The sequence below is a fragment of the Rhinolophus sinicus genome, linkage group LG14 (assembly GCF_036562045.2).
Source record: "Rhinolophus sinicus isolate RSC01 linkage group LG14, ASM3656204v1, whole genome shotgun sequence".
Classification (NCBI taxonomy): Eukaryota; Metazoa; Chordata; class Mammalia; order Chiroptera; family Rhinolophidae; genus Rhinolophus; species Rhinolophus sinicus.
In genome coordinates, this window is record NC_133763.1 from 51,323,966 (window position 1) to 51,336,084 (window position 12,119).

Sequence of the window (12,119 nt, forward strand, 5' to 3'; positions counted from 1 at the left end):
ATTGCCCCCCTTTTCCAAAGCATATATTGGTGAACTCCCTTTTCCGTTTCCTTGGAGGCACCAAGCCAACATGTCCTGTTCTGCCCCTGCTTCCACACCCTGCCACATCATTGAAGACCTGCTATGCCAGGAATGTTACTGGGCACCAGTGGCTCCATGACTCAGAGCATCCTGGGGAGTGAGTGGGAGTGGGGGCAGAGACAAGGTTTGGGGGGAAAAGATGGGAGACACCTCTAGCCCAACTTTTTAAATGTTGCCTTCATTCGTTCATATAGTCAAGAGACATGTATTGGGCACCTACTCTATCTAGATCCTTGAGATATAAAAATAGATAAGATGTAGCCTTTGCCCTGAAATGTTCACAGTGTTATGAGGGAAACCAACAAGTAAACAGACTGACATAATACAAGGTGGTAGGAGTAACAGTAGCTATTTTCTGGTATAGAAAGGAGAAACAAAGACCCCTAAGAAGCTGCGAAATAGGGATGGGTCTCTTTTTTCCGGAAGGCTGAAATCAAATCCATAGATCCAATCCCAGGGAGAAAACCCCATTTGACCTCCTGGTAAGTTAATTATTTGTCTATTTCCAATTTTAAAATCAGAAACAGCTTTACCTCTACACCAGCTGATTTCTAAAATAACTCAGGAAATGATAGCAACTACATGCCTCTTATGGAAACAAGGATAATTTATTCAACAAATATTTATTGAATGCCTGTTAGCCAAATCGTATGCTAGATGGTGTGCCCACACCTGTCTAGTTTTTGTACTGTTTAATCGGGTGTGGGGGGGTATAGGTGTAGGCAATCATAAAATACTTCAACACTACACAATTCCATTGCTTTGGAATTACAAATGGCAATCCAATCATCTCAGTACCCAAAGGAGAATGAATAATCCAGCAGATGGCAGCAGGGAAACAATGATTTTACATGTTGACACGGGAGGGGTAGAAGGTAGAGAGGTCAATGCCTGGGGATATTCTCTGCCTGGTCAGGTCCTAGGTTCCCTTTTGAAGACCCAGAAGACATCCGGATAGAGGATAAACCAGGCCATCTCAGGGTCTACCAAACCTAAGATATTTTTCCATTTTCCTTCATTTATTCATTCCACCAATAATGAAAAAGCCCCTACTATATGTGCAGAGCCACATCAGGAGAGGAGCTGAAGATACAAGGGTGAATCCAACTGGTTGCTCTCCAGCAGTTTAATCTCTTCAGAGAGACACAGTCAGGTCTTCAATCTCCACCCGAGTTCACATCCTCCAGGATACTTTGTTAAAACTGAGTAGGTACGAAGACTTTTCTCTGTGTATCTTCCATGCCTTTTGGAGCACAGATAACCGAGAGTTACAGGCCAAGGGTTCAGATCACGGGAAGATTGTGATACGGTCTGATCACTTTCCTTGTCCCTTTTTGACAGGTCATCATTTATCATATTTACTGAACTCCGTCACTGTGCCCAGCATTGCGTTTGAGGCAAACGAAGTGTAGCTCTGTTTCGAAAGTCATTCAGAGGAAGGCAGGACACGACACGCACGCACGTTCAACTAGTAAACAAAGCAGTAAAGCTGAAAGAATGCTTGGTGGCATGTGCTATTTTGTGATATTCGACTGCTTAGCCTCTCCGACTTGCCCCTGGCGCTTCTGTCGGGAGTTCTTCCCTGGGCTGTAAAATTGACAGGTCCCGCCCAGCCGACTCTTATCCCATCTCAGGCAACGCAACCCAGTCCTTCCAACGAGCCGAAAGGAAATTGACCCACCGAGCCACCGTCGGGACAGTCTGCGCCCCGGGGCGCGCACGTATTCAATCCTTGGATTCGTTAGGGCCCGAGGGACCTGCGTCACGTGACTAGTCGCAGCCTCCGGATTGGCTTTGGCCCTGTCGGGCCCGCCCTCCCCCCGTTGAGTGGGCTGGAACGCGGAGACGGTTGGGCGCATGCGCAGTGCCAGGCTCTCACCGGCCACCCGGAGCGGTGGAGTTGGGCGATAAACAGGCTGTGACTAGGGAGGAGGGGGAAGGGGCGCTCGCTCCGCGGGGACTTCTCACGCCCCCTGATTCCTTTACGTGTATTTGGTCCGGACGTGTGGTCCCGGCCGCCGGCTTGAGCCTACTCTCTTGTGAAAGGGTAAAGTAGCTCGGGCGGAAAGCCGTTCAAGTTGCCGAGAGGGTGCGAGACGCGGGTCGTCCCCCGTGCCAGCGGAATGGTGTGTCCCTGAGCTGGTCCAGGAGCCGGCCCGACGTGTCTGAGAGAGGCCCGGGAGGGGGCGGGAGGGGGCCCGCAGAACGCGGGTTCTGTGAAGAGACGTGGGGAAGATTCGACTCCGAGAAGAGGAAGAACCGGATTGAAAGGGAGCGAGGCCGTGAGGGGGAGGGGGCTGCCAAGATGGCGTCGGCCTCCTCTGGGCCGTCGTCGGGCGGGTTTTCGTCGGTGGATTCCGGGGTTCCCGGCTGCACCTCGTCCTCAGGTAATCATGGCGGGGCGTGGGCAGGGGGCGGATGACGGCGGTGCGGTGGGAGCGAAGAGCGAGATGTGGGAGGGCACCTGTAGCTGGGGATGTCCGAGGAGTGGCCGGTAGGGAGGACAGATGGCTGGGCTTTTCCCATGGCTGGGCTTTCAAACAGCAGGGCTTTCTGAGCGGGCCGGGGAGTCCGAGGAAAGGATGGATTTGACTGAGAAAACGGGGGCCGTCAAAGACGCCGGCTGTCTGCGAGGAGGCCGCCTTGAGGACTTGAAGGAGTAGGGTCAGGAAGGGCTGGAGATTGACGGTGAGGGGAAGGGAGGAAACAGCAGGGCAACCGACGGGAGTTCAGAAAAGTCAAGCACACGGAGGCCTCCCAAGTGGAGAGGAATCAGTGTGAGAGGCCGGTTGATCGTGTGTGGGGGTAGTTGGATAAAAATATGGAAGAAAAGCCATGGGACTTAACAGATATGTGAGAGTAATGACACGCTTTCGCTTGCTGGGGAGTTTAGGGAATTACGAATTTCGTTGAGGGTGGGAGTTGATGCAGACGTCGTTTTCCTCGGAGGCTCCCCCTAATGCGTCATTCCTTTGCGCTTGGTGCCCCCATCCTCCCACTTACACCGGGCGCGTGCTCGCACGGACACATTTTACCAAACATCCAGCCTTGACGACTCCTCCCTCGACTCACCGAGTTTGGGAAGGAATGAGAAGTTTGGAAGAGAGCCTGAGGGATGTGGAAAATTAGGGCTAAAGGACCCTAATAACAGACGGAGAAGGTGGAATGATGGAGTCTCGAGTTGCAGGAGAGGCTGAGAGAGGTGATGTTGGAAAGCAGGTGTGAGGAGGATGGAGTTGGGGGTGGCTCTGAGTGCTGTGGGGGAAATACTGGGTTGCATAATGGGAAATGGGCCGGAGGAATGCTTCGGCTGGATGAGGAAACGGGCTGTTGGGGAATGGAGCCAGGGACTGCAGCGCAAAGTAGGTAGAAGCTATGGAAGGTTGAGGGAGGGCTGAGGAACCCACAAGAAAAGCACCAGATTGTGTGTAGGAGGGAAAATGTGTGGTGTTGGGATGTGGATGTGTGGGGGGAGTTTGAGTCAGAAACTGTTCTAGAGCTTCCACCAGAAATGTCTGGTGTTCCACCGTGACTGGTGCCTCTACACTGTAAACAGGAGAGGCGACCAGGTGTAGGGTGCTTACCTTGAGATGTTGACATTCCTTAAGCCTGGGATTGGATCCCTGCCACTTTGAGTTGGCTAAATAGAGGGTTCCTTCCACTTTTCATATTCAGCTCAGATGAGCTCATAAATGGTCACACATATCTTCTTCATAAGATGCAGTTTTATTTACGTACACACTATTTTTAGTTTCTTGAGAGGTGATTTTTTTGCCTTTCCTATAAAAGCAGTAGAGGGCCAGAACAACTCATGTTCCTAAGTGTGAAGAAGGATCAAGTAAAAACGACAAGTTTTTTTATATAGTAGCTCTTAATTTAAAATCTGTTTCCCCCCTGCTCCAATGCAAGAAAGAAGAATGGTCATGTGTGCTCTTTACACATCTTAACTATCAAGTCAGGTATTCTCTCTGTTAGAAACCAGGTTAATCTTAAAAACCACGTGTTTATATCCCGAAACTTGACTCAGCCTCTAACTCATGAAAGTATTGTCCAGGTGGACAGATTTAAGAGTAAAAGGAAGTATTTCTTTGTCACTTACTGATGCATCTTCCTCCTCTTCCATCTACTCCTATTTCAGCCAGTCCTATCTTTTTGAGATGTCACTATTTGATATTTTTGTATATTTTTATGTTTTCTGCCAGATCTTAGGGCTAGCAGTTGGTAAAATTCAAGTTGTATAAATGTTTTTTCTGTTGTTTTCACCAGAAAGTCACGTTAGTTTTCAGTGGACTTCGCATGTTCTTGACTCCACTGTCTTCATATCTGAAGTCAAGGTGTAAAGGTGTTTAAAAATAAATAGCTTTAGATTCCTTTTTGTAGTTTTGTTTCTTACACCCTCCTTCTCTGCTGCTGCTCTTTTTTTTTTTTTTTTTTTTTTGGCAGTTTTAGCACTTTCTTCCACAATCAGCAGTTCTTATCCACATTAACTATTTGTAGATCTTTGAAAGTGGTAACAGGTGCAGAGGTAACCAACGTGTATAGAGCTTATTGGGTGAGTCTTCATCCTCATTACATTTTCTGGACAACCGCACATGGATACAGTATGGGACATTCCTTATTCCTTTGGCCCAGATCTTTGCTGAGTCTGGTGTCATGCGCACATCTGGAGTTCCCATCTCCTTCACGGCAAATTTCCAGGTCTTTTTGAGTGCCTAAGGGGCACGCTCCTCGAAACCCACTTCATGAATGCGCTTTGAATGTTGATGGTGGATTCCCTGGTCATTACCTCACTGATGGCAGAATGGCCACCCTTCTCTGCGGGAGCCATTCTGCCGGGCCCACATGGGAAAGCCCTCCTTCTCTGCTTCTTTGGCAAATATTGAAATACTTGGATTAACACATTGCGTATGGCGGGGTTTAAATCCCTCGTGAAGATTCTCGTGATCCGTACGCAACGTGTTAAGAAAAATGGAGAGCATTTGAGATCTTGTTCCCCGGCATATGTCATCATTTTGGCTCAAATAAACTTATAAAAACTCTCAAAAAAAAAAGAAAAACAGAAAGAAAAATTGTATTCATAAGTTCCTGAAAACATGGGATTATTGTGTGTAAATACTCAATACTGACTTTTTTCTGTATCTGCATGTTCACTTAGGTTTGGGCTTAGTTAATTTAATTTAGTAGAATAGTTCATTTCAAGGATATGTTTTTGAAAATTATAGGATGTTTGATTCTGATGCCCCAAAAAAAGGCTATTAAGGATGGCTTTTATTTGTGATTGGAGGAGAGCGGTGCTCTGGATGGATGGGACCTGGGGAATTAGGCATCGTCAGGAATAAGCAATGGCTTATGATTTCCTAAATTGTTCAAGGCTAGACGGCTAGTCTTATAGAAATTCAAGGTAGGGTGTGTGTGTGTACCTTTTAACCATCCTAAGACTAATTTATTGTTTTTAGATGTTTAGCTGAACTCAAATTTTGGTGAAACTTGGAAATCCTAAAAGCAAGATTCTCCGGCAGTGTTGAAAATGGATACAAAATAAGAACGTCAGGATTCAGGGCAGATTGATGTTTTTAAATAAGCCACTCATAACCTTTGGAGGCTCAGTATCTTCTGGCATTCAAATAGGAAGCACAGGTTATTCAGAACATTTGTTCCCTGCCAGTGTTAAACCCGTCTAGATTATTTCACCATTAAACCAGAGCTGGTCTTTTATGCTGCTGACAAGTGAAATACAGAGGGTAGCACAAACCATATGCTCTGAGAGATGCTTGACATCTTTTCCCATTGGAGTAATTACCATGTTTGGATTGGGGGAGGCAATTATAAATAAATATCAGTTTACAGCAGCCATCGGCTTACAGCAGCCAAGAATAAGAGTAAGTGGCTTATTCTTACACTTTGGTTGTTAATAAAAGGTGATGCAGTTTGCTGGCTAGTATCAGCTGCTTCCTGGGTGCAGGAAATGTGTTCCTTCTCTTCCTTTCTCCCCCAGCATCATTATTTGGACACTGGTAGCACCCACCACTTAAAAAATAAAATCAGCCCTGATCAAGTGCTGTTGGCAGTGTAACCATCTGTCACACTAACGTACAGAGAGCCCATTTCCCTATTTGTGGTTTGACGAGTCCATCAAGAGCTTGAAATTCGGCCACTGAGTCCCCTTTTCACTACCATGAAGGCCGTGGAAAGGGGGCAGTGTTTTGGAGACTTGATTTGAAGTTAATGGAGGAGTTAGAAAGTAAAGTTAGAATGCTACAGTGTACACTGCTCCCCTGAAATTAGAGCTGTGTGATAAAATCACGTATGACTCCCCCAAGAAAAAGAACTTGAGACCTTAGAAGATCTGGACCGGCAGCTCCTTTTGCTTCAGGCCAGAACATTTCTGAAATTATCACCCTTCACCTGTATGATTTTATCATAAGCATAATGCTTTGGAGATAACTTTACAGCTCTTTTCCCCACACACACACTTTTTCCCCCCTTAACCTACGGACAGAACCCCAGAGGACACCAGTGTTTTTGCTTGGGACCTTTCTAGTAGGGCAACCTCATCAGTCCTTGTTTTTGGTGGCTTTGTTCTTCCCAGCAGAGCCCTACCAGTAAATGAGGCTGTAATCTGATAACTCCAAATGGTAGGGATTTTGTTGAGGGTTGTTGTCTGTGTTCTTTGTATACAGGGTAAGCCATTTGTAGGTTGATCCCCTTTCCTTTCAATTCTTCAGTACTACTGAAAAGTCATGTAACTTCAATCACTTTACTCCAGCGAGAAACTGAAATTTGGAAACATAAAGATAGAACAGAAAGTCATGTAGTCAGAATATCACCAGGTACCATTTTGATTTGATACTTTGTAAGTAGGGAGAGGTTTTTCTGTTTGCTTTCTTTTCAGGGGGTTTTGACACCCCTCCCCTCCTTTTGCTTTTGTCATCTTGATAGATTCTGCCAGAAAACTGACATCAGAATGTCATTGTTTTTGATTAACCATTTATTTCTGCCATGGCTGCTTAAACTTTGACTATCAAAATAGTATGTTTTGCTTGTTAATTTCTGTGTGCTGCTCTGGGTTGATATGAAACTCTTCTGATTAATAACTGCTCACATACGTACTAGCTAGTACATATTTTATCAGCCTATTTTTCTTTATAATGGAATCTATAGCTTGTGAAGTGAACAACAGAGATAACACCAGGCCAGAGACAGAGCTGGGGAGAAGGAAGGTGATTATTTGATCGTTTAAGCTGACTATTTTCTTTCAGAATTTTGGGATATTCTTGCCATAAAGAAAGCAGTAAGACCAAAGTTGTCAGTTTCTTCTCTCTCTCTCTCTCTCTCTCTCTCTCTCTCTCTCTCTCTCCCTCCCTCCCTCCCTCCCTCCCTCCCTCCCTCCCTCCTTTTTACTAGGTGTATTTTCTTGATCAAGTGTAAAAGTATACTTCAGGAAATATGCTATTTTCTGATAGCCTGGCAGAGGGAATCTGTTTCTCCGTGTTCCAAACCCCAGCCCCCATTCAGTCTCACAGTGTTTGGACTGATGGTGTTTCCTAGAGGAAATCCCTTCTGAACCCATTTCCTCTATTGCACTTCACTTCTCCACCCTTTCCTAGCAAAAGAGAGCATTGTTCAGTGTCTACGTATGTGTTGATCCTGTTTTGTTCATGTCTTTTATGTGCTACTATTGTTTCTTTTACTATTTTTTGTTTGAAGTCAACTTTTTTCCTCAACCGCTCCATCTTTTTAAACTTTGTCTCCAATCATTTTTCTCTCTCTTCCTGTGAAATTCCAGTCCATTTATTTGTAATGTCTGTATTCAATAGGTATTGAAAAACCTCAGATTCTGGAAAAGTCTCCATATTGTTGGAGGCTGAGGAAGACTTTGGCAGAAAGGCAGGGGCAAGTTGCTACTAGAGAGTTCAATATAGTTTATAATTTGTCTTGTACACTTTAGTGAGCGATACGGAATTTTAGTATATGTGCTGCCGAAGCGAGCACAGCAGTATGGAATTAACCCAGAAAAGCACTGCCCCAAATGATCATTTGATGGGGAGTGGGCTAAGGAAAGGTAAGCAAGGGAAGCTGGGGGAGAGCATCGGAAGAGGTTTTGTAGGATATACACACCATTAGCTCGAGTAGAGTGGATTGGCTTTCCTTTGCACAGTGTAGGTAAACAAGCCTGGGAAACGTCAAGTTTTCATCGACAAGAACATATATAAAAGGAGTGGCAGAGAAGCGACTTGGCCGTATAGCTCTGATTTCCTTGCATTGGTGGGTAATTGCCTTGAAGTGCAAGGTTGGGGCAATTAATGCTCATTGTGATATCATTAACGTTAGGCTTTCTCTGCTGAAACGTACATTTCAACCCAGCAAGATTCATTGCTTTTTCAAGATAGGTAAAGCCAGGTTTGTACATTGCATTAGGAGATGGCAATCTGCCAGAAATCGCAGCTACCTCTTGGTCAAGGATGGCTTGTCCTGGAGACTCGGGTCTTTTAAAGAAGGACTCAGATTTTCTTCGTGTTTTCAATCAAAGTTTTAGTGCCAAGAAATACATATTCGAGGCCTCCAACCATAAAATTTGCCTTGTAGAACTAGAAGGAAAAGTTTATCACTAGAAGGAAATGTACTTTCTCCTTTTCCAATTTAGGAAACTGAGGTTGAGAGGTTGTTACCAGTGGCAAAGATGTTGCATAAAAGGCTGTGTGTGACCAAGATGAGTCTTAGTACATTTGTGGCTTGTTCTTTGCTACTTAATTGGCTTTTAGCTGCGGTAGCTCAAACTGCTTTCTAGCTTCTAGTTTCTAGGAGCGTCCTTCCTTTTCTGACTTTTTCCTAGAAGATCCTTGAAAAACTGAAACTGATACCTGCTAGGAAACAAAATTTAGCTTTTCTCTGAGATGTGGCTTGGTTTCTTAATTGGCTTGGTTTACTCCTGATTTGAGGGTGCAGTAATGGTACCTTTTTAAAAATAACACTCTCTCTTAGAGCTGTGTGCTCAGCAATACTTCTCATGAGGCAGGCTGACACTTGAGACATATTTCTGAGTGTTTTCATTCGGAGAACATATCGTGCCTCCCCCCTGCAGGGGTATACAGTACCTCTGGCTCTCAATCTTATCAACCAAACGCCCCCTAAGAGTTAGCATTTTGCTTCCGATAAGCCTGTTTGTCTCTGTGCTCTGTGTAGTAGGAATTACTGGCCACACATTTAGGTAGTAGGTCTCTGGGATTGCTTCTCTGTGACCTGTTCAGACACAACTCCACTTGTCTGAGGAATGCACATCCGGCTGGCCTCTACTGTCCCCAAATTATATGCATACTTCAAACATCGAAGTCAGTCACACACTGCCTCTTAGTTGCTCGTCTGGTGGGTGATGTCATCCCGTCTCTGACGGAAATGCTTCTGCTCTGAAAACACAGGGAGAGGCTCTGGTATTAAGGTCAGCTCTGTTTCGTTCCACATGCCACGGGGAAAACAATTCTGATTTCTGAGCTCTTTACTACCTGAAAATGTCTTTGTTCAGCGATCTCCTCTTTCAAGTCCAACTCATTTCCCTTCTGAAGTTTGCCCTTTTCACACTTTTCAGAATTATAGTGATGGGTTTTTCTCCTCTCCTCCATTTTCTCCTTCCTCGCAATCGTGAGTCTCAGTCTCCAGTGGCTTAGTAGTGGCACATTTATGGAGAGTCACAGTGGTGTTTTGCCGAGTGACTAGAACCAGCCCCTCCAGTATCTCTGTCACCACAAACATTAGTAGGGTGGGGCCAGAGACCAAAATGGAATGCTTCCTTAAGACAACCAGTCCAGGGTTACTCAAGATAAATTTTTTGTGGCATGATGTGATGATTCGGCTTTGTATGTTAGCAAGAATGGAGTTGTTTTCACTTCGGCACTTGACTAGTCCGATTCAGCTGTTTTCAAATTATTTTAGTAACAGTAAAGGTTTCCCAGCTTATTTTCCTAATTCAGAGGCTAGGTCTTTTAGATTTTTTTCAAGTCTTGTCATCCTGGAGATACGCTGAAGTGAGGTACCCATTTTATAAGAGAATGTTGATATTCTGAAGGATACGAGAAGTAAACCCCTCCTATGTACTGATGTAGGTTTGTTTCAGGTTGAATAGGCCTCTCCAAGTAATATGTAGGAGAGAGAGTGAGTAGAGGGGTCCGGCTTATTTGTAGCTTGGGATTGTCGGCAGCACTCAAGGCATTTTCTTTTCATCTTTTCCCTTCTAGTCTGTCCCTGCAGCAGCAGCATAAGGGAATTGTAATGAGCTTGAGTTAATGTGTGGTGTGGCGAGTTATGTTGCTCTGTATGTGTGGGACTGTTGAGTGGTGGTTTACAGGGGAAAATGGGTTATACAAGCAAAGAGAACACCCATAAAGCCACCTGGGTGTGTGTGTCTTTTCTTTAATTATTAAATTATCTGTGTAATTACTTGTTAATAGAAAATTTTTGTAGGTAAGGAAAAACAGAAATTTAAAGTTGCAAAATCAACCTAACCCCACCATCCAAGACAGTCATATTTTAACATTTTGGTATATGATCTTTTGGACCCCTTGCTACGTGTATGAATACATGTGAATTTAGAGGTGCGTTTTTCAAAAATATTACGTAATTTTTTTACCTTCTCCAACAACTTATTGTGACATCCTATCCATAAATACACATAAAAATTATGGTTATATACTATTCCATTTTATGACTACACCACAATTTATATCACCAATCCCTTGTTCATTTGAGTCTTTCCAATTATAGTATCTATTATAGTTATTATATACAGTGCTGTATATATCTTTGTATATTATAGTTATTATATATAGTGCTGTAAATATCTTTGTATATTCATCTTTGTTCACTTGACTATTTCCTTAGGATAAAGTCCCACTTCTGGGTCAAATTTTACATACTTGTTTTTAAGGCTTTTTGCTACGTATTGCCAAATTGCCTTCCAAAAGTGGAAGATCCTCAAATAAAATGTGTACATATTCTTTTTTTTTCTTTTTCTTAAAGATTAGAAGCCTGCGTGCAAAAGAGTTTTATACCTGAAATGTTTTAGCCAATCTGAAATCACTCTGGAGTGAAATGATTTGGGTTACAAATTTTGTGACTTGGTATTTTTCTACCAGAGGTTTTCCTTCTTTCATTTTTTGGACATTTATCTACAACTGCAAAAAACTCATCTCATATTTCACAGTGTGGTGCTGGGGCTCAGGCCAGATCCTATTCGTAATTTTGAACTTGAGAGTTTTTTAAAAAGCTATGCTTATTCTGCTATAAGCAAGTACAACCCAGAAGTAAGTGATAACTTTCTGTTTTTCCTCATTTAGGTCCCAACTTTCTGTGCTGTGGGGTCAAGCGTGAGAGAGGTAGATCTGATGTGTATCTGTGCTGAAGAAGCATGAGCTCGCATTCATTGGCAGCCAACTCCTCTGCCTCATAACAATTGCAGACCTTGTAGTGTTAGTGCACGGTCTTCTGCTGCGAAGGCTGTGGCTGTCTTGTAAGCACAATGTACTTCAGCTCCCGTTTCCCGCTGCCCTCTCCAAAACAGATGCTATCTTCACACAGAAGGATCTTTTCTCATAGTTCCATGATACACACGAATCAATCAACTACCTTTTGTCTCCCTTGAAATCTTCCCACAGCTTCATTTCCTTTTGTTTCAGTAAATGAGTCTCCACTCTTTTTTTTCCCTCTCTGCTGTACCTCTCGTGCCCTGACTTTCCCATCTTGTAGATGGAGTTTCATAATTCACAGGGATAATAATAATTGCTTGTTTTTATAGAATCCATATAAGTGCTGTACATGACTCATTTAATTCCCATAACAACCCTGTGAGGTACATGGTATTATTTCTCCATTTTCGACACGAGGTAACCGAGGCCTGAGAGTTTTACTAAACTTGTCCAAGGTTACCTGGTTAGTAAATGGTGGACCTCGTATTCACACCTAGGTGTTCTGATTTCAGAGCCCACGTTCCTCCCCACTCTGCTGTCATTGCTTCCTCACTAACCTGAAAGTTTGTGTGTGAACTAACT

The 12,119-nt window shown here is 43.9% G+C and overlaps 1 protein-coding gene and 1 pseudogene across 4 annotated transcripts in view; one reads left to right on the plus strand and one right to left on the minus strand.

Annotated features, from left to right (window-relative positions):
- The first annotated feature begins 1,961 nt into the window (after positions 1–1,961).
- PIP5K1A (phosphatidylinositol-4-phosphate 5-kinase type 1 alpha) overlaps positions 1,962–12,119 on the plus strand; it is a 32,386-nt gene continuing 22,228 nt past the window's right edge. Inside the window, exons 1-2 of one of the 4 annotated variants that reach the window (XM_019739953.2) lie at positions 1,966–2,468; positions 11,409–11,447. In XM_019739953.2, the coding sequence (XP_019595512.1) occupies positions 2,387–2,468; positions 11,409–11,447 (121 nt within the window). In that variant the 5' untranslated portion in view covers positions 1,966–2,386. Of the gene's footprint in view, positions 2,469–3,087; positions 3,284–11,408; positions 11,448–12,119 lie in introns of those variants that run through there. The other 3 variants (XR_012491603.1, XM_019739954.2, XM_074318567.1) reach the window with 3 other exon arrangements.
- LOC109451602 (large ribosomal subunit protein eL31) lies at positions 4,462–4,909 on the minus strand (annotated as a pseudogene).